The 20,607-nt window shown below is 52.7% G+C and overlaps 1 protein-coding gene across 3 annotated transcripts in view; it reads left to right on the forward strand.

The window, feature by feature from the left end:
• The window catches only part of GFRA2 (GDNF family receptor alpha 2), an 83,494-nt gene that overhangs the window by 14,335 nt on the left and 48,552 nt on the right, over window positions 1–20,607 (forward strand). For all 3 annotated transcript variants that reach the window (XM_066268060.1, XM_066268078.1, XM_066268069.1), the window contains exon 5: window positions 17,644–17,998. In XM_066268060.1, coding sequence (XP_066124157.1) covers window positions 17,644–17,998 — 355 coding nt within the window. The remainder of the gene's footprint in view (window positions 1–17,643; window positions 17,999–20,607) is intronic.

Consider the following 20,607-nt stretch of genomic DNA (forward strand, 5'->3'; position numbering starts at 1 on the left):
GAGAGGGTCACATCCTGCTCCAAACCTTACGTTTTCTGTCTGGAGGAAAGAGACACGAACTAAGAGCAGTGTTCCCCAAGCGCTCCCCATCAGGGCACCCAGATAACAGTGGCATTGTTTGGCATACTAGGATGAGCAGAGCAGCTTGGAGCTCAGGAGACTGTAGCACATGCCAGGGTGCCCTGCCAGCTGAGGGGTCAGCATCTGGGCACATGTGTCACCCCTGCAGCTTGCTGGTGGGAAGGCCTGGCCTGGATGACCCGAGATCTTACACTAATGATGCTTTGGGATGATAAGGGTGCTGCCCTGTTGGGCGTGGGAAGCCCCTCCCACTTGTACATACCTTTATTTGGCTGTATTCTTCCCCCTTTCTTGGTGGCCCTCCTGTAGGCCCCCCCCAGTGGGGGCCTCAGGGACTCTGAGGGGCGTGCTGCTGTGTCTGTGGGACTCAGTTTCTATTTTCTCTTTACTGTATGAAAATTCAGGGTCCCAGAGCATGTGTTCTCTTCACCTCTCGCCTTCTCTCTCTGGGGGGGGGGGGTTCTTGGAAAGTTCTGCTGGGGTTCTGTTGGCCAAGAAAGCTGCCAGGATTCCCCAATACTCTCTGATGCCAGAAGCCCTGAGGGAGGGCAAGCCCTCCTCTCCTCGCTGCCCAAATCAGACGCAGGCCCTGGGCTCAGGGATTGGGTCTGAAGTTCCTCATGTTCATGTAGTTCCAAGTCCAAGACCAGGAAGAAAGCAGTCTGGTTCTGCCCTGGACCAGGACCAGATGCTGCTGGAGGCAGCCAGTGTCCTGCCGTAGCCCTGTCGATGGGAAGGGAGATTTCATGGAGAAGAAGTGAGATAGACCTTATTTCTAACAATGCAAATTGCCCTTGGGAACATGAAGCGAGTGTTCAATGCACCAGCTGCACTGGAGCGTGGGAAGAGTGTGCGGGCCTTGAGCCACACAGTGTTGGGTTTGAAGCCTGACCCGTCCTCCTGGGGCTGTGTGGTTGCGGGCTTCATGTGGCCTTTTGGAGCTCTGGTGCCCATGTTTGCCAGATGGGAGTGTGATACCTGCTCCAAGGGCTGATGAGGAGGATTCAGCGAGGATGGACACAGGGAGAGGGGCAGCGAGTCATCCTCGAGGCCGGGTGCCTTCTAGGGGGATGCAGGGCTGGAGCGAAAGGTGAGTCCCCCTGTCCCTGAGTATCTGTGACCTTGTACCTGCTGCATCCCAGCTGGTTTTATCTGGGGAGATGGGAGAGAATGGAATAAGGTAGAGAGGAAGGAGAAAGGTAGAGAGGAAGGAGGAAGGCTTCTTAGGGAAGACTAGATTATCCAGGCAGAAAAAGGTCACTGAGGGGCCATGTGGAGAGTGAGGGAGCAGAGGTGCTCTGTCCACCTGGAGGGAGGTCTTCAAAGTGGGGATGAAGGACCTGTGTGGGCCAGGCAGTGGTTTTCCTCATAGCCACAGACCGTGCCTAAGGGACAGGGGTATCGACAGGCAGGTGGCCTGGGCTGGACCTTCAGCAGGCGCTGCTGGGTCCTCTTGGTGAGGGGTGGACCTCCAGGCCTCTGGCATGCTCTGTTGCAGGAACATGGAGCATGTTTATACGAACACGACCTCTTTTCTGTAGCTGGAAAGGAACCTAGAGATCATCTAGGCCCACCCCTTCCCCTGACGGAAAAGGAAACTGAGGCGCAGAGAGAAGGTACAGATGTAGATCAAAGTTCCAGACCAGCTCTGCCGCTGCCTCTTGTGTACCCCCGCGGGCATCTCACGTCTGAGCCCTGGCTTCCTCTTCCACAGTGTGGGGCTGATAGGAACGCTGCCTGCCGGGGTGTTGTCAGGATGCAGAGAGACCCTGCAGGGAGGTGCCTGGCCTGTATCTGGTGCATTGCACTAAAACGTGCAGCTATGCAGACTTTGTTCAGTGACTTCTCCCCGGTAGAATGGCAGGCTGTGGCAGTGCTGAACCCAGCACTTAGGAAAGGCATGTCTTCAGCTATGTGAGAGTGCTGGGTGGGGGCAGGAGTGGGAGGCTGTTGGGCGGTTTTCAGGGGACAGAGGGGCCCCAGGGCTCCTGCTGAGCTGCGGTGGCCTTTGTTGCTTTACTGTGAGTGGGTGGGGACACATGAAAGTTGACGTGAGGCCAGGCTCAGTTTTCTCGGTTGGAGGAAGTAGACAGGTGGTGTCTGCCTCAGTTGGCCCGCAGGCTCCTGGAGTGGGCCATCTTGCTTGGATGGAACTAGGAGAGGCCAGAGGTATTCTTGTTGGAGGCTCTGGTGGTCTCCTTTGTGGGGGCACAGGGCAGGAGGGAGCCCGACCCCTGTCTGGAAGCCCTGCAGATGGCCCCTTGAGAGGTGAGCCCTGCCCTGCCTCTTGGTGCCGTGGCACTTTGTCCTTTATCACAGTTCTCGCTGTCACCCGCTGGGGCGTGTGGGATTGCAGGTGCTGGTATCTGGGTCAGGGCTGTGCCCCTAACATAGCTCCATGGAGAATCTGGGAATAGTGGGGAGGATGTGGGCTTTGTGGCCTGCTGATCCCAGTTTTGAATCCCCGCCTGCCCTACCGCTGTGTGACCACAGGGTGGGTCACTCAAGCCCTCTGCATCTCATTCTTCTCATCTGTAAAATGGAGCAGTTCAGCCTGCCCAGCAAGGACTGGCGACAGTGTGTGCACAGCAGCTCACATGGAGGGGAAGCACAGGACTGCCAACACGGTGGCTGCAGTAGCATCGTCTGGCTGGGGGGTGGGGAGGGCTAACAGTTTAGTGTGAGAGTTAGCCTGCACTGGGAAGGTGACAGGAGGCCCGAGAAGGTGTGGGTGTCTGTGTGTGCCACCTCATAGGAGCATCTGAGGTTTAGAGAGGGGTCCTGACCATGTGCTCACAAGTGCCCACGGCGGGGCTGCAGCCGTTTCTGCAGGCACACGCTCTGTTCAGTAAACGCGGAGCACTCAGGGCATCCCACCTGAGATGCAGCCTTCTGTGGGTCAGACCCACATGCCCCTGTCCAGTGGGGCTGGCAGACACCTGCCAGGTGGCTGATTGGCGGTGTAGACGGAGTGCTGCCTCAAGAGTCCGGGGGAGGCTGCCGTGGGCCAGGCCCAGGGACATCAGGAAAGTCTTGGAAGAGGAAAGACTGGGATCTGGGATGACGTTGCTGGCAGCACCCTGGTGTGGAGCCAGACCGTGCTCCGGGTGCTGAAGGAGCCACACGTCCTCTGAACCTGGTGGGCGCAGGGCTCACTGAATACAGACCCTGTGGCAGGTGGGAGATAGGCCTCCCTGGGATCTCCTCCCTGGGGACTCCTGCCCAGGATTACCCAGAGGACAGAGCTCAGAGAGCACCTGGCCCTGGAGAGCAGTCGAGCTGCCCTTGGCTGGGGGAGGGCTTCAGTCCTCCATTAGAGTCATCTCCGTGGCTCTGGCAAGGGCTGGGTGGGAAGGGCTGGGTCTGGCTGAGCTCTGCTGGATGGCTAGGGGGCCCAGCCCTTCTGTGGCTTTCTTACAGGGGTGTCTGAGCCTGTGAGCCCCGGCTCCTCCTCCCTCTGGGTTGCTGAGCAGCCCGTGAGTGAAGTGAGTGAAAGCATTACCAGTTCAGCAGGTTGGTGGAGCCTATGGGAGACCCCTTTCTGGAGCAGCCCCCGCTGAGGAGGAGGTGGGGGGTTAGGGATGGAGGGAAGGGGAGAAGTGAAGGAACAGGCGGCTGCTCTCCCTGCCCCCTGCATTGTGGCTCCGGCGATAAACTGCTTATCCTCAGGTTGTCTCCCTGAGCTGAATGCAGAAACATGTTATTTAAATTTCAAAATCTCATTCTTCTTCGAACAGCTGTCAGAGACTCTGAGTGTCAATGAAAATTGGGCTTTGGCTGCAGCTCTGTCACCTCTTACACCTCCTCTTTCAGAGAATTTGTCCGATGGCCAAGGAGAGGTTGTGGCCTGGGGGAGAGGATTGTGGGGAAAGGAAAAGTAAGGTGTCTGGCTGAGTGGCCTCAGGGGACCAGTGACTCTCACCCTGCTGGCCAGCAGTTGGGACCAGCTGGGAGGAGGCCAGCTTTCCCATCCTGGGGTGCTCAGGCGTCTGGGGGAAACTGGAGAAATCTGCCTCCCCTTCTTCCATGCCGCGTCCCCTGCCCCGCTCTCATCAATGGCAGGACCTCTGCTCCTGTCAGTGGGCAGAAGAATCTGCTCCCACTAAGGTGTGAACAGGTGTTGGTGAGCTCATGTCTGTTTGTCATTATGTATAAGGGACAAATTGCTATAAAAAAAAGGAAAAGAGCAAAATTTAACCCCAAACAAGGCTTTTTAATAGTAAAATTTCAGGTGTCGTCATTGGGGTGAGGTTTTTGGGGTGAAGGTATTTTTGAGTACCCTTTAGATAACGTCAAGGGGCACCTGCTTGCTTGCCTGTGGCACATGGGACTGGCCGTACCGGCAGTGGGCGTGGGTGTTCTGAGCTGGGTGTTCTGCTCTTTGTAGCTCCTGACATGGCTCTGCAGGGTCTGTCCCCCTGAGCATGTGAGCGTGCTCCCGGCTCAGCCATGAACTGTGTTCCCCTATTTATCCAGATAGGAGGCAGGGTAAAATAACAGACCTGGGAAGACCCCTCCTCACCCTATCTGTCAGCATAACATCAGGGTGGGTATAGCGAGGAGTGTGTGTGAGAAAGGTCATAGTGTGTGTGTGTGTGTGGACTGTGTAGGTGGGCAGTGTAAGTGTGCTTGGTACATGCTTCTCTAGTGTGTGTGTGTGGTGGTGTATATGTGGTGGTGTAAGTGTGTAGGCGATGTCATGTGTGTATGTATGGAGGTGCTGTGTTTATGTGAGGGTGTATGTGGGGGTGGTGTGTGCGCTGTGTGTATGGAGTGGTATGTATGGTTTTTGTGTGTGTTGGGTGGTGTGTGTGGTGGGGTATGTGTATAGTGTGCCTGTGTTGGGTGGATGGCGTGTGTGTGTGGGTAAGGGTGTTTGGTAGGGCCCCCGCCGCGTGTGGATAGGGAAGGACAAGGGGCAGGTTGGAGAAGAACTGAGTGGTGAGATGCTGGAAGGAGCTATGGCCCTTCCGTCACGCAGCAGCTGTTGCCCTTCGCCCCTGTCTCACCTCTCAGGGAAGCCCTGGGAACAAGGCGAGGGGTGAGTTCCGGGGGGCATGAGAAGACCTGACGGCCATCTGCATCTGACCAAAGCATGAGGGCACTGAGCTCCCTGCGATCTGGGGCTACGTAACTGAACACTGAGTCTTAGACCCCCTCTCTGTAGAAGCAGTGTGTGCGTGCATGGGGCACCACATATCCACTGAGCGTCCCTCTCATGCCGTGTGCTGACCTGGATGCTGGGGACACGTCCACACACAGGACAGAGCAGTCTGTTGTGCTCATGGAGCTTATGTTCGATTAGCCTGAGACAGAGAAAACCAGAAAACAAGCCAACAAACAAAAGAACAACAATATAGATGTAACGTAGAGATGAATGCTAAGCAGGGAAATAAAATTAGGTGATAAGACAGAGGTGGCTGGTGCCGTCCTAGATGAGGAGTCCCAGCCTGTGACCTTGGGGAAGCGTCCAGCTATGGGAAGATCTGGGGAATGTCAGAAGGAACAGCCAGGAAAAGACCCCCAAGAGGGGTTGTGCGTGGTGGAGGGAGGGACTTCAGGTAGACCGTGTGGCTGGGGCCTGGGGAGTGCAGCCGAGGCCATGGTTTGGGCGGCGGGCACAGAGCCAGGTGGGCCGGCCAGATCACGGGTCTTGGGCCAGATGTTGCAGGCACGTGACAGAGTTTGAAGTTCACTCTAAGAGTGATGAGAGACCTTTGGCGGATTTAGACGCTCAAATAGCACTGTACGATTTATGAATTTGGAAAGATTACACCTGTACCATGGAGAGTGGCCCATGGGGCGTGAGGGCACGGCAAGCTGGGAAGCAGGAGAGCAGGTAGAGGCCGTCGCAGTGGTGACATCCCCGGGCAGCGGGAGAGGTGGAGAGGGGGCTTGGGTCTAGGCCGAGGGGAGAGGAGATGGGCTGCAGTTAAGAATAACTGATCATTTAGACTTGAACAACAATGGCACTGCTGAAAACTGGGATGGGGTGGATGAGAGAAGGAACCCGAGGGTTGATGCTAGTTAGATCCCCACCTGGAAGTGCCTAGTGGGCAGTTGGCGGTGAACCCGGAGTTTTGAGGAGAGGTCAGGGTTGATGGGTAGATTGAGAGTTGTTAGTATGCAGGTGGTGTTTAGAGTCATGAAACCATAAGGTCACCTACAGAGTGTGTAGAGAGAGAGAGGGAGACTGGGGCTCTCTATGCAAAGGAGCTTGTGTTTGATTAGCCCGAGACAGAGAAAATCAGAGAACAAGCCAAGACGAGGGCCAGTGAGGAAGGGGAAACTGAGACAAAGGTACTAAGGAAGGGCGCAGGAGAAGCATGGGTCTCCAGACAGGGAGGTGGTTGGCTGTGTCAGTGTGGCCCCAGAGGGTCAAGTAGGAGAAGTTTAGAGAAGTGACCATTGGATTCGGTACCATGTAGGTCACGGATGACCTTGACTGGAATGTCCCTTAGGGAGGTGGTGGGTCGGAAGCTTGATCTGTGTGGGATGGAGGAGAGAAGGTGAGGTGAGAAGGTAAAGATAGCAACCATAGATGGCTCTTTGGAATTTCTCTGTGAAGAGGACCATGAAAGAGGAGGATGTGGGGTCACAGGAAAGCTTTGCTGTCTTTGGTGTGTTCTGAGATGGGCAATGATGGTGGCTTGGTGGATGCTGTTGGGAATGTCCCACTGGTAAGGGAGAAGTTGAAGGGGCAGAGAAAATGGGTAATTTCAGGAGTGATGTCCTTGAGAAGGAGGATGTATGGAGCCCAGAGTACATGGGGCAAGGGTCCGGGGTCCTTCCTTCCCAGGAACAGAGGAGTAGGAGCCACTGAGAATGGGAGGAGAGGGGGAGGACAGGTGTGAGGTCATTCTTGAGGGCAGACAGTGGGTGTGCTGAGGTCAGTAGTGACAGTCTCAAGGAGTAGTAAGGTGGTGGACTAGTGGCAGGAATCCTGCCAGAGGAGAAATGTCACAGAGATGTTTGGTGAGGGCCAAGTGGGTCTCCTACCAGCCCTGGGCCCAGAGGGCAGCTGTTCGTAATTTTCCCAGTGGTCATTGCTTTTCAACTCGGTATGCTAAGTGACCAGGTCACCAATTTTACCAAATTTATTGATTCACCAAAACTTGTTTCTTTTGTTATTTTAAAAGCTTTCAGAAATGCACATGGAATGGTATTCATGGCTTCTAAAGATCTTTGCAAAAGGTTTTCATAACTGTATTTTAGGGTATATTGAGTGTTTGAGACCTAAGAGTCATGATTGATGTAGACTTCTTACGGCAAGTAAAGTGTATTGATTATCAGCAAACAACTTTTATATGATTGGTGCCCCAGTGCTACATCCATCCACACACGAAATGCAGATGAGGGGTTTAGTATCACATCAATATCAAGTGCCTCAATTTTGGTTTTTTTTTTCTTTTTTTCTTTTTCTTTTTTTTTTTTTTTTTGCATTTTTCTGAAGCTGGAAACAGGGAGAGACAGTCAGACAGACTCCCGCATGCGCCCGACCGGGATCCACCCGGCACGCCCACCAGGGGCGATGCTCTGCCCATCCTGGGGGTCGCCATGTTGCAACCAGAGCCACTCTAGCGCCTGAGGCAGAGGCCACAGAGCCATCCCCAGCGCCCGGGCCATCTTTGCTCCAATGGAGCCTTGGCTGCAGGAGGGGAAGAGAGAGACAGAGAGGAAGGTGCGGCGGAGGGGTGGAGAAGCAAATGGGCGCTTCTCCTGTGTGCCCTGGCCAGGAATCGAACCCGGGTCCTCCGCACACTAGGCCGACGCTCTAATGCTGAGCCAACCGGCCAGGGCCTCAATTTTGGTTTTGATGAATTGTTATAAATACAAAATTAATGTTGATATACCATTGTGGGAATTGGTGTGAAGATGGTAAAAATCCTATATCTTAAAAAGCCCCACCTAAACTATATTTAAAAAGACACAGAGCCCTCAAAAATGGCTGTGGAAGTTCCTTTGAATGTGAAATAATGATATTCTAATTGCTAAAAACACAAAATTAAGATGAATTAAGAACCCAGAAAGAGAAAGTAGGAGACAATTTCTTTTTCCTAATTCACTAGAATTGAAATACATTCTTTATAGAATTAAAAAAAAAAAAGAGATGAATACCCTTTTTGAAGAATTGGAAAAAGAATTTCGACAGTGGTTAAAATTTGACAAAATAGTGCTCACTTCGGCAGCACATATACTAAAATTTGACAAAATATAAAATGATGTTCAATAGTAATTTTTTTTCCCAAATTGATTTTCAAGGAATTTTCTATGTATTAGATTGACTTTTGGTGGGTTGGCCTGCTTCCAAAATGCAGGTGCCCCGGAGAGAGCTGGGGAGGCTGGGGGTGGGGCTGAGGGCGGGGCGAGCTCTAGAGGAGGTCCAGAACAGAGGGAGTCTGGGCTGCGGAGCCTTAGGGGTGAAGGCTGGGGTCTGTCGGGAGGGGCCCCTGTGCCTTGAGTGACTACAGAGGCCTAGTGGGCACAGCGTGCTGGGGCTGGCTGGCCACTCCTGGGGAAGCTGAGGCACCGCCTGATGATGCCTGGGGTTTTGGCCATCCAAGCTGAGAGAGGCCCCTAACACTCTGCTCTCTTAGGTTTCTTGGATGAACAGAGGGAGCTCCAAAGATTACCTCCTGCTCACGGATGGGGGGAGACAAGGGACCTTGTTATCTTTTGGGGTGTGGTATGTGAGGCTGCAGCGGCAGGTGTGTGGGACTGGCCTCTGCTAGCATGGCTGTGTGAAAACCAAGAGGTGGAAGGGAGGACCTTCTAGCCAGGAAACATGCTCTTAAACAAGCGTTTAGTGCACATGCTATGAGCTGGAACCCGTGTGAGTCTTTTTACCTACATCTTCCTGTGTAGTCTTTAGCATGGTCCCGTGTATAGGCAGGGCGCATGTTGTATCCCCATTTTGCATACGAGAAAACCGAGGCTCAAATAAAAAGTCACATACCTGTGTGTGCTTGCTTTGCTCCTCCGTGGCCCAGCCAGGTTCTCCGTCTCCCTGGCCGCTCCTGGGCCAGAGTCCCTGCTCTTAATCACAAGCCCAGTGCAGAGCAGGGCAGCAGGGATGCTTGTGAGGCCAGGCAAGTGAGCTGCAGGACCAGGGGAGTTTCCATTTGTTACTTGATTATACTGTCACTTACCCTGGAATGTAAGCTCTGGGAGGGCAGGGCATTGGCGGTTCCATTTGTGCCCCCCTGAGGGCAGGTGCAGTTGGGCAGCTACAGCCCAGCAGGGAGGGCAGGGCCCTCGCCCTTCCTCCCCAGCCTTCCTGCCTCAGTTCAGCCCTGTTAGGGTGTGCTCCGTCTGTACCCTATTGTTGATTGCTCCTCTGCTAACCCTTATGACCCTCATTATCAGGACTCAGTTGACTGTCCTTTCTGAAGCTCTTGTCTTGGTTTTCACAACACCGGTGGGTCCTGACTTCTACCACCTACCTCATGGTCCACTCCTTCTCGTCTAACTGGTGTCACCTGGAGCTCTGTCCTGACCCCTGCCCTCTTGCTCACCCTTGGCCGCTCATTTAGTCAGGTGGCTTTAAATAGCCCTTAGTCGGTTAGGCTCAGCCCTCTCTCCTGAACTTCAGAGTCGTTTGTCCTTCTGCCTTTCAACACCTCCTCTTGGACACCCAATGGGCGTCTCAGCCCTCATTCAGAATGGAATTCTCCATTTAGTCCTGCTCCTCCTTCCCAGATTTTTCTGTTTCACAAAAACGATTCCAGCATCCTGGTGCTCGGGCCCCAAACTGGGGACTTTTCCTTGAGTTCTCTCTTTTCATTCAGCATCTAAACCATTCTGTTGGCTTTATCTCTAAATACAAGGTGGGGCAAAAGTAGGTTTACAGTTGATGGTATGGGAAGTAATACAATGATTAATAAGCAATAATGCAAAGATACACTCTGTTTCGCACTCACGCTGTGAACGTGATTTTGCCCCGCTCTGTAGATGCAGAACGGGCCTGTGTCTACCCTCCCTGTAGTCAGCACTGCACGAAGCCATCGCCGTCTCCCCCCACTGCCACACAGCCCATGGATGCTTTCCTCTTAAGCCTGGATGCCTCGTGTGTCCTCAGCCTTCCAAATGGCAGCCAAAGTAAATGAGGTCAGGAGCTTCTCTTCCTTAAAATCCTTCAGGAACATTGCATCTTAGAATAAAACCTGAAGTTCTTACTCCACCCTGCCAGGTCCCCCATGATCTCCCCGACTGTTCTTCCTCTTCCTTTTGCTCCATTCAGGAAGCTCCAGCCACCTTACCCTTCCTTTTGCTTGTGAGCATGTTGGGCTCATAGCTGTCTCAGGACTTTTGCACCTGCTCTTCCTGTTGCTTGGGACTATCCTACCTTGATGTTTTGCGTGATTCACTCCTGCCCGTCATTCTGTCTTAACTTGAATGTCATCTCCTAGGATAGGCCCGCCTTCATTCCTCCCCCTGCCCTACCTCCAGTCATTCTCTTATGAATTTCCCTATTTTATTTTCTTCATAGCACTTATCACATTTTAAATCACCTTATTTATTTGTTATGTGTACATTGCCAGGCTTCTTCTCATGGAAATATGAGAGAGCAGGGACTCTGTCTTTCTAGCTCACAGCTTGGGTTTCTAGGGCACATAGTCAGCACATGAGAATATTTGCTGACCGACCGCTGGTTGACTGGCTGATAATCAGCAGGGACATGGATGCTGTGTATGGAGGAGACAGGTGTGATTGTGAGTGCTGCATGTATGTGTGTGTTGGCTGTATTTGCACAGGGCCAAGCTAGACTGAGCCTGCTCGTAGGAATGGGGTGGGACAAGGAACTTTCTCCCTGTAGCCGACAAAGTCTTGCACATGTGTGTGTGTATGTGTGTTTGTGTGTGTAGGGGAGGCAGGTGGGCAGAGAGTCACAGAATGTAGGAAGCTGTATAATTTCAGGGGAGGAAGTGAGATGCAGAGGGGGTTGGGCTTTGTCCGGGGTCTTGCACAGCCGGGAGAGGCAGAGGTAGATTTTGGGCCCTGGTCTCTGACTCCCACTCCAGTGGAAGAGCTATAGAGAGTATGGCCTGGGGGCCAGGTGGGCTCGGGGGTGGGCATTGCAGGTGGGAGTGTGATGAGGGCAGGCGGCCAGGTTGGAGGCTCCTGGAAGGCCAGAGGGGGGCTGAAATACCTGGGGCCCTGTGGGTTAGAAATGTCACAGATGAACTATTTTTGCTCCTGTAGGGAGAGGCCTGCTTGATGACCTTCTCAGTTGGGCGAGGGGCATGCTCTGGTGACAACATAGGCCACAAACTGCCCCTTTCAGAGGGTGGATTTGGAAAATTGTGTGCTGGGTAGGGTGTGTGCATGTTTGAGGAGTGGGCCTTGGGTAACTCAGCCTCTCCTCTAAGTCACTGGTTCTCCAGCTTTGGAGGGCAGCCTCAGTATCGTGGGGAGCTTGGGAAAGCCACGTTCCTGGGAACTGTCATGGAGCTTGGGTATGGTTACAGTGGGTCTGGGTGGGACCTGTGTGTCTGTGTGTGATTGACAGCTCTAGTGTGTCTCAATGCAGCCAACTTTGAGAGCCTCAACTTAAAACCAGTTACGTTTCTTCAAGTGCACGCCCACTGCTGCTGGGATGGACTGTGAGCACAGGAGTAAATTGTACTATAATAGCAGTGCATTTGAATACATAGAAAAATTCAGAACTAACATAGATTTTATCATTTAGGACAAATCTAGGTGGGGGTACTGAAAGATTTAAAAAGTGAGTCAATTGAAGATATTTAAATATTTCATTTAACTTAAGAAGTAAGGGATTTAGGCCCTGGCTGATTGGCTCAGTGGTAGAGTGTCATTCTGGTGTGTGGAAGTCCCGGGTTCGATTCCCGGCCAGAGCACACAGGAGAAGTGCCCATCTGCTTCTCTACCCTTCCCCCTCTCCTTTTTCTCTGTCTCTCTCTTTTTCTCCCGCAGCCAAGGCTCCACTGGAGCAAAGTTGGCCCGGGCACTGAGGATGGCTCCATGGCCTCTGCCTCAGGCTCTAGAATGGTTCCTATTGTAGTGGAGCAATGCCCCAGAGGGGCCAAGCATTGCCCCCTGGTGGGCATGCCAGGTGGATCCTGGTCGGGCACATGCGGGAGTCTGTCTGCCTCCCCACTTCTCACTTTGGAAAAATACCCCCCCCCCCAAAAAAAGTAAGGGATTTAAAGAAGAATATAATTAAATGCTAGTACAGGTGGTTCTGGAAATATGGCCAAAATGATACAGATAGTTAGTATCTGAGGGGCTGAAGCTCTATATATGTCAAACAAATATCCCGAGGATATCCAGTCTGAAGCTCTGGGGAAAGATGGTTCATTGGCTCAGGATAGCAGCCCAGGAGGGAAGAGGGGAACTGGATGAGGGTTGGCTGGGGTGAGGCTGGACCGCCCCCACTCTGATCACCAAGGGAGGAGAAGGGAGGGGATGAAGAAGCCAGAATGTGTCCCCAGGGACTGGAGCTGGCAGGTTTCGGGAAGTGCCAGGCGTGGTTGAATCCTACCTCACTCTCCTGGGGCAGCTGTTAGCCTTTACTCTTTGGTTGAAAGTGTCTGTCCATCTGGCTCCTGTCAGCAGACCTGGGAGGCCCACGTGGGTAGAAGTGGGAATGAGTCTGGAGGGTGGGTCTGCCCAGGTCTGGGATGAATTTGCGGCTCCTGAGTCCCTGGGAGCTTTCTGTGTGGTCTCCTTTGTTTACATAAGGACAGGGTGGAGTGAAGGAGGGTGTATGGGGGTTGGCAGGGGTCTCCATCCTGATCTTTGGACATTCTGGTTTAGGGGCTGGGGCCTATGTTGAGTGAGGCTGGTGTTTAGAATCCAGCACCTCCTCCTTGCTCCCCAGTGGGGCCTCTTGAAGAAGAAAACCAAGCTTGAGGGAGGCACCTTAGTGGGAAAGAGGCAGTGACAGGCTGGGGAGGGGCTGTCTGGGCCGCCTACCTGCCCCCCGGCACATGGCTCCTAACTTAGAAGGCTAGCCAGTGCCGAGGCTAGCTCCCTGGTAGAGTGGGGGCCCTGTCATTGGGCCCACTCACTCCCTGTACCACCCTGGGAGGATCAGAAAGGACATCTTCCTGGTAACTAGGCAATTACTGTTACTATTGCCACATTTTTTTTTGTTTGTTTCTTATATTTCTTTTCTCTAGGAAATTTACCAAGTTTTGGCCCAGGGATTTACATCTGCCACCCCCTAGCAGAAGCTTTCACTATTTAAGCTCCAAATGGAAGCCACTAAAGCTATAATTACACCGGGTTAGCTCAGAAACATGCTGAGAGGAGTGGCACGGAGCACCTGGGGAACCTAAGAGCAGCCGCGGGCCCAAATTAGCTGCTGTTCTGTTCGTGGCTGTCGCCCTGTCCCCCTCTGGGGCCCTTTCTGTCCTTGCTGTCCTCCACCCAGGCCGTGTTGCCTTTTCTTTCTACCAGTGTCCTGACAGGTGCACTGAATGTGGAAGGACCTCCTAGAGGCAGGGAGGTCCATGCCCGGGAGTCCATGCTCCCAGAATAGCCTTTGTGTAGACAGGCGCGTCCTCAGGTCCTTGGCTGGCCAGGGACAGAATGGTTTGACAGCAGCTCAGGGTAGGGGGGCCATGTGACACACCCCACTGTGGCGGCAAGTTGCTCAGCCTCTGAAGTCATCGCTGCTGGGTCCCTCTTCCAGTCTCCACCTCCAGGCCTGCTGAGTGCTGTCGACTCCTCCCCTGCCGTTAGTGCCCATGTCTGGGGCTCCCTCGCCACTCTCTTCTCCTTTGCTCATCCTGCAGGTCTCAACAGAGATCCCATGGCTTCTCTGGCCTGGTCTGGTCTGGGTAGGATGCTCTCCTCTCTGCTCCCACAGCACTTTGCCTTCCTCTGTGCACGGCCTGCTCTGTGTCCCCAGCTGTGTCTCTGGGGGAAATGCCCACACAGAGTAGGCCCTCAGTAAAGATTTGCTAATCGAATGAGTAGGAAAACAAACCTTGTTTTCCTTTCTGCTTTAATTCTCCTTTTGGTTTTACAAGAAGAGAGGGAGTTTGTTCTTTCTGCCCTGACAGGGCTGTTGTTGGCAAGGCAGGGTGTTGAGGTGATGGCTCAGTCATCATCCATTGACTCCGGCTGTCACTTCTGAGCACTTCAGGCTGGACTGCACACTGATAATTTGATTAGACATGGACTCGTATTGACCCCTGTTACCGACCCTCTGTCAACTTGGCTTCCTTAATAATGTTAACCAACACTTTTTGATCACTTATTATGAGCTGGATACTCTTTGTTATTATGAACTAGATACTGTTCTAAGTATATTTATTCTTTCACTCATCAAATGCTTGTTCAACACCCAGCATGCGTCAGGTGCTGGGAAATACGGATACAGCACAGTGAACACAACAACAAAGCCTTTGCCTCTATGGAGCTTATATTTGATACAAACTAAGGATGAGTAAGTGTATACAGTACTATGTATGGCAGATGGGGGCGAGTGCTGTGGGAGAAACCAATCAGAGTGGAGGGAAAGGGAGTGACTTGTTATTATGTATAGGGTGGTCAGGAAGGACTCACAGATAAAGTAACATTTGAGCAGAGAACTTAAAGAAGTGAGGAATGGAACTGTGTGGTCATGGGGGTGGAGGAGAGCCTTTCAGGCAGAGGAAGCAGCAAGTGCAAAGGTCTTGAGGTTAGGGCATGTTCCAGGAAGACCGAGGAGACTACAGTAAGTGAGCAGGGCACGGCGAGATGAGGTCATACAGAGTACTGCCAGCTGATAGAAGTATCGGGTGGGGCAAACGTAGGTTTATAGTCGTAAGTACTCAGAACAGAGTTTATTCTTCTACAATTTATTAATTATTATTTCCCATAAAAAGACAATTATAAACCTACTTTTTCCCTATCCTGTATGTCACATAGGTAATTTAAAATTTTCTAGTAGTCACATTAGAAAAAAAAAAAAAAAAAACAAGTGAAATTGACTTTAATAATATATTTATTTAACACAATATCTCCAAAATACCATCAATTCGACACGTGATCAAAGTAAAATATTGTTAGTGAAATGCTTTACATTATTTTCTTATTAAGTACTCAAAGTCTGGTGTGTATTTTCAAAACTGGCGTGAACATCTCCTTTTAGGCTGACCGCGTTTCAAGCCCAGTGGCCGTGTGTAGCTAGTATTGGACAGCGTAGCTATAGAGGGCCCATGGGTCATGCCAAGCCTCTGAATGAGATGGGAAGTCACTGAAAACTTGGGCCGCAAGATCCCTATCTCTCCACCTTAAGTTCTAGGAGGCTTGCTTTGTCTGTGATGAGAGAACTGTTTTGAGATGAGGGTTCGGTTCAAGGATGGAGCAGGGAGCCTGGCAGGAGGCCAGACCCAGTGATGGTGGCTTAGACCATGGTGGCAGCAGTAGTGGTGAGCAATGCTTGGACGCTGGATGTATTTTCAAGGTAGAACTGCCAGGTCTTCTGACGTGGCGTGTCAGTGAGAGAGAAGCCAAAGAAGCACCCAGATTTGTGGCCTTGAGATCTGGAAGGGTGTGGCTGTTCTCAGAAGGATGAGGAGACCAGGAGAGGGCACAGACACTAGGGGTGGGGGTATGAGGTTTAAGTCTGAGAGAGGGTGCCAGCCTTTCAGGTGGAGGGGTCTGTGGGGAGGTCTGGTTTGGGATATACATTTGGGAGTCATTGATGGCAGAAGGGGGGGCCAAGGGCCCTGGGGAGTGGGTGCATATAGAGAAGGGGCTGAGCCCTGGAGGGGAAGGCAGAGCCAGCGGAGCACAGGGTGGCAGAGGAGGACCAGCAGCCACAGGGAAGGGTGGAGAGAGTGCCCAGCTGTGTGCAGCGTGCCTGTGGCCCCCTGACCACTGACACGGGCGGGGGCAGACACCAGGCAGCGGCGGGCCCAGGAGAGAACTGGAAGGGAGAGAGACTGCTGAAACAGATGAGTTGTTTGAGGGGCTTTGCTTTAAATGGGAGCAGCAAAATAGGGTGACAGCTTAGCCACGAAGAGGTGGAGAGATCTCGGAGGGAGCCACCGACAGGGAAACTGAGGCAAAGAATGGTTCAGTAACTTGCACAAAGCCACACAGCTAATGAGCAGCAGGGCGAGAAGTGAATGGAGGTGGCGTATTTCTAGGACTACTGGTCTTCACCACTTTGCTCTTCTGCCTCTTGCTTTCCTGGCTTGATTTACGGGTGCCTGAGAATGGGATCTTCTCTTACCCCTCCTCATCCAACACAGCAAGCCCTCTGTCCACTCAGCACCTCCGTTTCCTTACCTGTGAAATGAGAAGGTAGGGTTAGATGATTGCCCATCCTTCTCACCAGCACGTCTTGAGGGGCATATGCAGACTGGAGTCCTGCCTCCTTCATCTTTTGGTCATCAGGATGGACAGGAGGCACTCCGGAGGTGGGAGTTGGCTGGCAGTGGAGGGCCAGGTGGTCCCTGTGCTGTGTGCTCCTCTTAGGATAGCTAACACTTGCAGTTGGGACAGCCACCACAGGGGAACCGACAGTTCCTGGGACTCCTCTGTGTCCACGGGCAGTGGCATGAATTTCAGTGCCATGCGCTGGCTCCAGAGTCCCCGTGTCCTGCACATCATCCCTACAGGTCTAGGCGTACCGTCAGCCTGCGCCTCACACTACTAGGTCCCCTCCCAGAGCTTTCTGTGGGTGCCAGTGGATTCTGACACTAAGTAGCTGCAGTGGTACCCCTACTCCGCCTCACCAAGGGGCATTTTGAACTGTGTGGAAACAGCTGCAGGGTGGTGGGAGGGGTGCTGTTTGGGCCTTGGCTGTTGAAGCTACCACATGAGCAGTGTCCTTCCCTGAATGCCGGCAGTGTCCCTGCCAGAAGCTTTGCTCACACATGCTCCTGTGGTGCTCATTGCCTGCCCGTCTGGGCTTGCCTGCCACCAGCTGTGTGACCCTGAGCCATGAGCCGCAAACATCTAGTTGCTCACCTTTTCTGCTCGTGATAAGTCTTTTTATTTTTATTTTATTTTGTGTAGTTTTCTGAAGTGAGAAGCCGGAAGGCAGAAAGACAGGCATGCCTGCCAGGGGGCGATGCTCTGCCCATCTGGAATGTCGCTCTGTTGCAGCTGGAACCATTCTAGTGCCTGAGGCAGAGGCCATGGAGCCATCCTCAGTGCCCGGGCCAACTTTGTTCCAATGGAGCCTTGGCTGCGGGAGGGGAAGAGAGAGAGAGAGAGAAAGGAGAGGGGGAAGGGTGGAGAAGCAGATGGGCACTTCTCCTGTGTGCCCTGGCTGGGAATTGAACCTGGGACACCCACATGCCTGGCCGACACCCTGTCATGGAGCCAACCGGCCAGGGCTGTGATACGTCTTAAGTAAGACTTGGGAGAAACAGCTCTCATCGTGGGAGCTCACCCTGTGTGCATACCCTGTGCACTTCACTCATTGACCCCTCACCACAACCTGAGGAGGTCGGGCCTGTTAGGTGACCCCATTCCACAGATGGGGAAGCTGAAGCAGAGCACAGTGAATGCTGGGAGGGGTCCCCAGTGAGGGGGCAGCGTGTCGTCCCCCCCGTGCCTGTGTGGGCCTCTGACGTCTCTCCCCTCCCCGTCCAGGGACCGGGGCAGACCCAGCGGTCAGTGCCAAGAGCAACCACTGCCTGGACGCGGCCAAGGCCTGCAACCTCAATGAGAACTGTAAGAAGCTGCGTTCCTCCTACATCTCCATCTGCAACCGCGAGATCTCGCCCACCGAGCGCTGCAACCGCCGCAAGTGCCACAAGGCCCTGCGCCAGTTCTTCGACCGGGTGCCCAGCGAGTACACCTACCGCATGCTCTTCTGCTCCTGCCAGGACCAGGCGTGTGCCGAGCGCCGCCGACAGACCATCCTGCCCAGCTGTTCCTACGAGGACAAGGAGAAGCCCAACTGCCTGGACTTGCGCAGCGTCTGCCGGACCGACCACCTGTGCCGGTAAGAGCGTGGGCGCCATGGCGTGCAGGGTGTCACAGGCAGGAGCCCTCCCCTCCTGGCAGGCCCTGGGTTGGCTGGATGATGATCCTGGGCCCAGCAAAGACTTGGACATGCGCAGAATGAGCATGTCCTACCTCCATCCCTCACAGGTTTATTGTTTGCCTTCTCTGTGCCCAGCCACATGCTAAACACTGAGGGGAAAACAAGACAAAAACCCAAGGAGCTTATAATTTAAATCATAAACCCCTAGAGCCAAGAAGAGGAAGGGGCCTTCAGTGAATGCAGCCGCACCTCTAAAGGAAGCCTTTCAAAGTCCCCATGACGTTGTGTGGTCTTCAGAAAGGGGTTCTCATAGGCACAGAGCAAGGTCCTTTTACATTAAGAGCTGAGCCCATCGAGTAGTGGGGTGGAACTCAGGTCTAGAGTCTGATAGCTCTGGGTTCAAATTCAGACATTTCTACTTCCTCTTGGTGTCACTTGGAGCAAGTTTTTTTTTTTTTTTTTAATGTCCCTGTTCTCCATCCCTTTACCTGTAAAACAGGGATAAAAATACCTGTATCCCGGGGTTACGGGGATTACATAATGTGTGTCCGTAGCTTAGCACTGAGTCCAGTGATTAGTATATGTTTAAAAAGTGTAGCCTAATGATCAGAAGGTGTTTTTCTTTTTGTTGTTGTTGTTTTTCTGATAACTTGAAATTGGCTTCTTTGTAATTCTCTTGTTTATTTTGTTTGTTGCTAAGCAGTGATGGAGCCCCTCTCGCTCCAGGGCTGGGTTCTCAGGCCCGGTGGGAGGTGAACGCGATGCTCTGAGAAGCGTCCAGCCCCGGGAGGAAGACAAGGACAGCAGGGATCCCAGTGCAGCAGGACAAAGGCTGAGGGCACCCTGAGTGGGGAGCACCAGAGGGCCCCTGCCTCAGCCTGGAGTCCAGAGGGGAGGAGACTTGAGCTGCGCTTTGAAAAGCCAGAGGGAGAACGCCAGGGAATAAGCCAGGGCCAAAGCCTGTGCAAAGGCTGGAGGGTGGGAGAGAGCCTGGATAGGTGGTGGGCACATACGGAGTGTGGGCCACGAGGTGTGGAGGCCCACGGGAGGCCACTGGAGAAACAGGGCTCACAGCAGTGCAGAGAGAGTGCTTACTGTACACCAGACACCCATCTATTGTATGGTTTATCTAATTTGATCCCTGCAACAAGATTGCAGATGAGGTACTGCTATTATCTCTGTATTCTCCATGGGGAACCAGAGATGCAGAGGAACCAGCCTGGGGTCACACAGCTCATGCACTTCAGAGCTGGCATCCGGTCTATACTGCTTTCTTCCCAGGATAGCACACTGGCCTTGACTAAGATAGCGGGTGTAGGGACGAAGAGAAGTGTGTCATTTCAGAGATGAATGGTAAGTAGACCTGTCAGGACTGGATGGCTTGTTGAAGTTCCCTGGAGGCAAAGCTTTTCCGTTTTGTAACTGCACACCTTGTTCTGCCCACAGAGCCTGGCACGTGGGGAGCATGGCACAGGCATTACTTGAATGAACACATGTCTGGTGGCTGCCATGTTTACTGGTTGAACAGCTGCAGGTGATGGAGCTGCACAGTGTGTGTGTGGGGGGGTGTTGGAGGTACTGGGGACCCCTGTTTTCCCCATGGCAGTGTCTGGGACACCTGGATTGTGGGCCCGGAGCTCAGCGAAGGGGCCAGAGTAGGGAAGTGGGTTGGGACTTGTTGGATGCCCTAGTGGTGATTAAAGCCACAGCAGTGAGTGAGGTGGTGTAGGAAAGTGAACGGATTCTAGGAAGGAGATGCCTGCAGGTTGGGCATCCTCAGTGGTTAGAAAAGAGAAGCTGTTGGTGTGAGGGGGAACTCTGCTGGAAACACCAGGCCTTAAGGGAGGGACTTCGGGGTTTCGAGGAAAACCAGGGGACAGAAAGGATTCCTGAGGGAGTGAGTGATGTGAGGCCTCACAGAGTGTGTGTGTGTGCATCAGGGTGTGTGTATGTGAGGCAGTGTGAGTGTGAAAGAATACATATGCATGCATGTGTGAGGGAATGTGAGTGTGAGAGTGTGTGTGTGAGGGTGGGAATGTATGAAAGTGTATAGGTGTGTGTGTGTATGAGCATATGTGTGAGTGTGTGTGTGTGTATGTGTGAGATGAGAGGATATGAGTATGTATGTGTGAGTGTGTGTGTGTAAGAGGGTATGAGTATATGTGTGAGTGTGTATGTGTGATGAGAGGGTATGAGTATATATGTGTGAGTGTGTGTGTGTGTGTGTGAGAGAGAGAGACGGTATGAGTATATATGTGTGAGTGGGTGTGATGAGGGTATGAGTATATGTGTGAGTGTGTGTGTGTGTGTGAGAGGGTATGAGTATATGTGTGTGTGTATGTGTGATGAGAGGGTATGAGTATATATGTGTGAGTGGGTGTGTGTCTCTGATGAGAGGATATGAGTATATATGTGTGAGTGTGTGTGTGTGTGTGAGAGGGTATGAGTATATATATGTGAGTGGGTGTATGTGTGTATGTGTGATGAGAGGGTATGAGTATATATGTGTGAGTGGGTGTGTGTCTCTGATGAGAGGATATGAGTATATATGTGTGAGTGTGTGTGTG

The sequence above is a fragment of the Saccopteryx bilineata genome, chromosome 1 (assembly GCF_036850765.1).
Source record: "Saccopteryx bilineata isolate mSacBil1 chromosome 1, mSacBil1_pri_phased_curated, whole genome shotgun sequence".
NCBI classification, from domain to species: Eukaryota; Metazoa; Chordata; class Mammalia; order Chiroptera; family Emballonuridae; genus Saccopteryx; species Saccopteryx bilineata.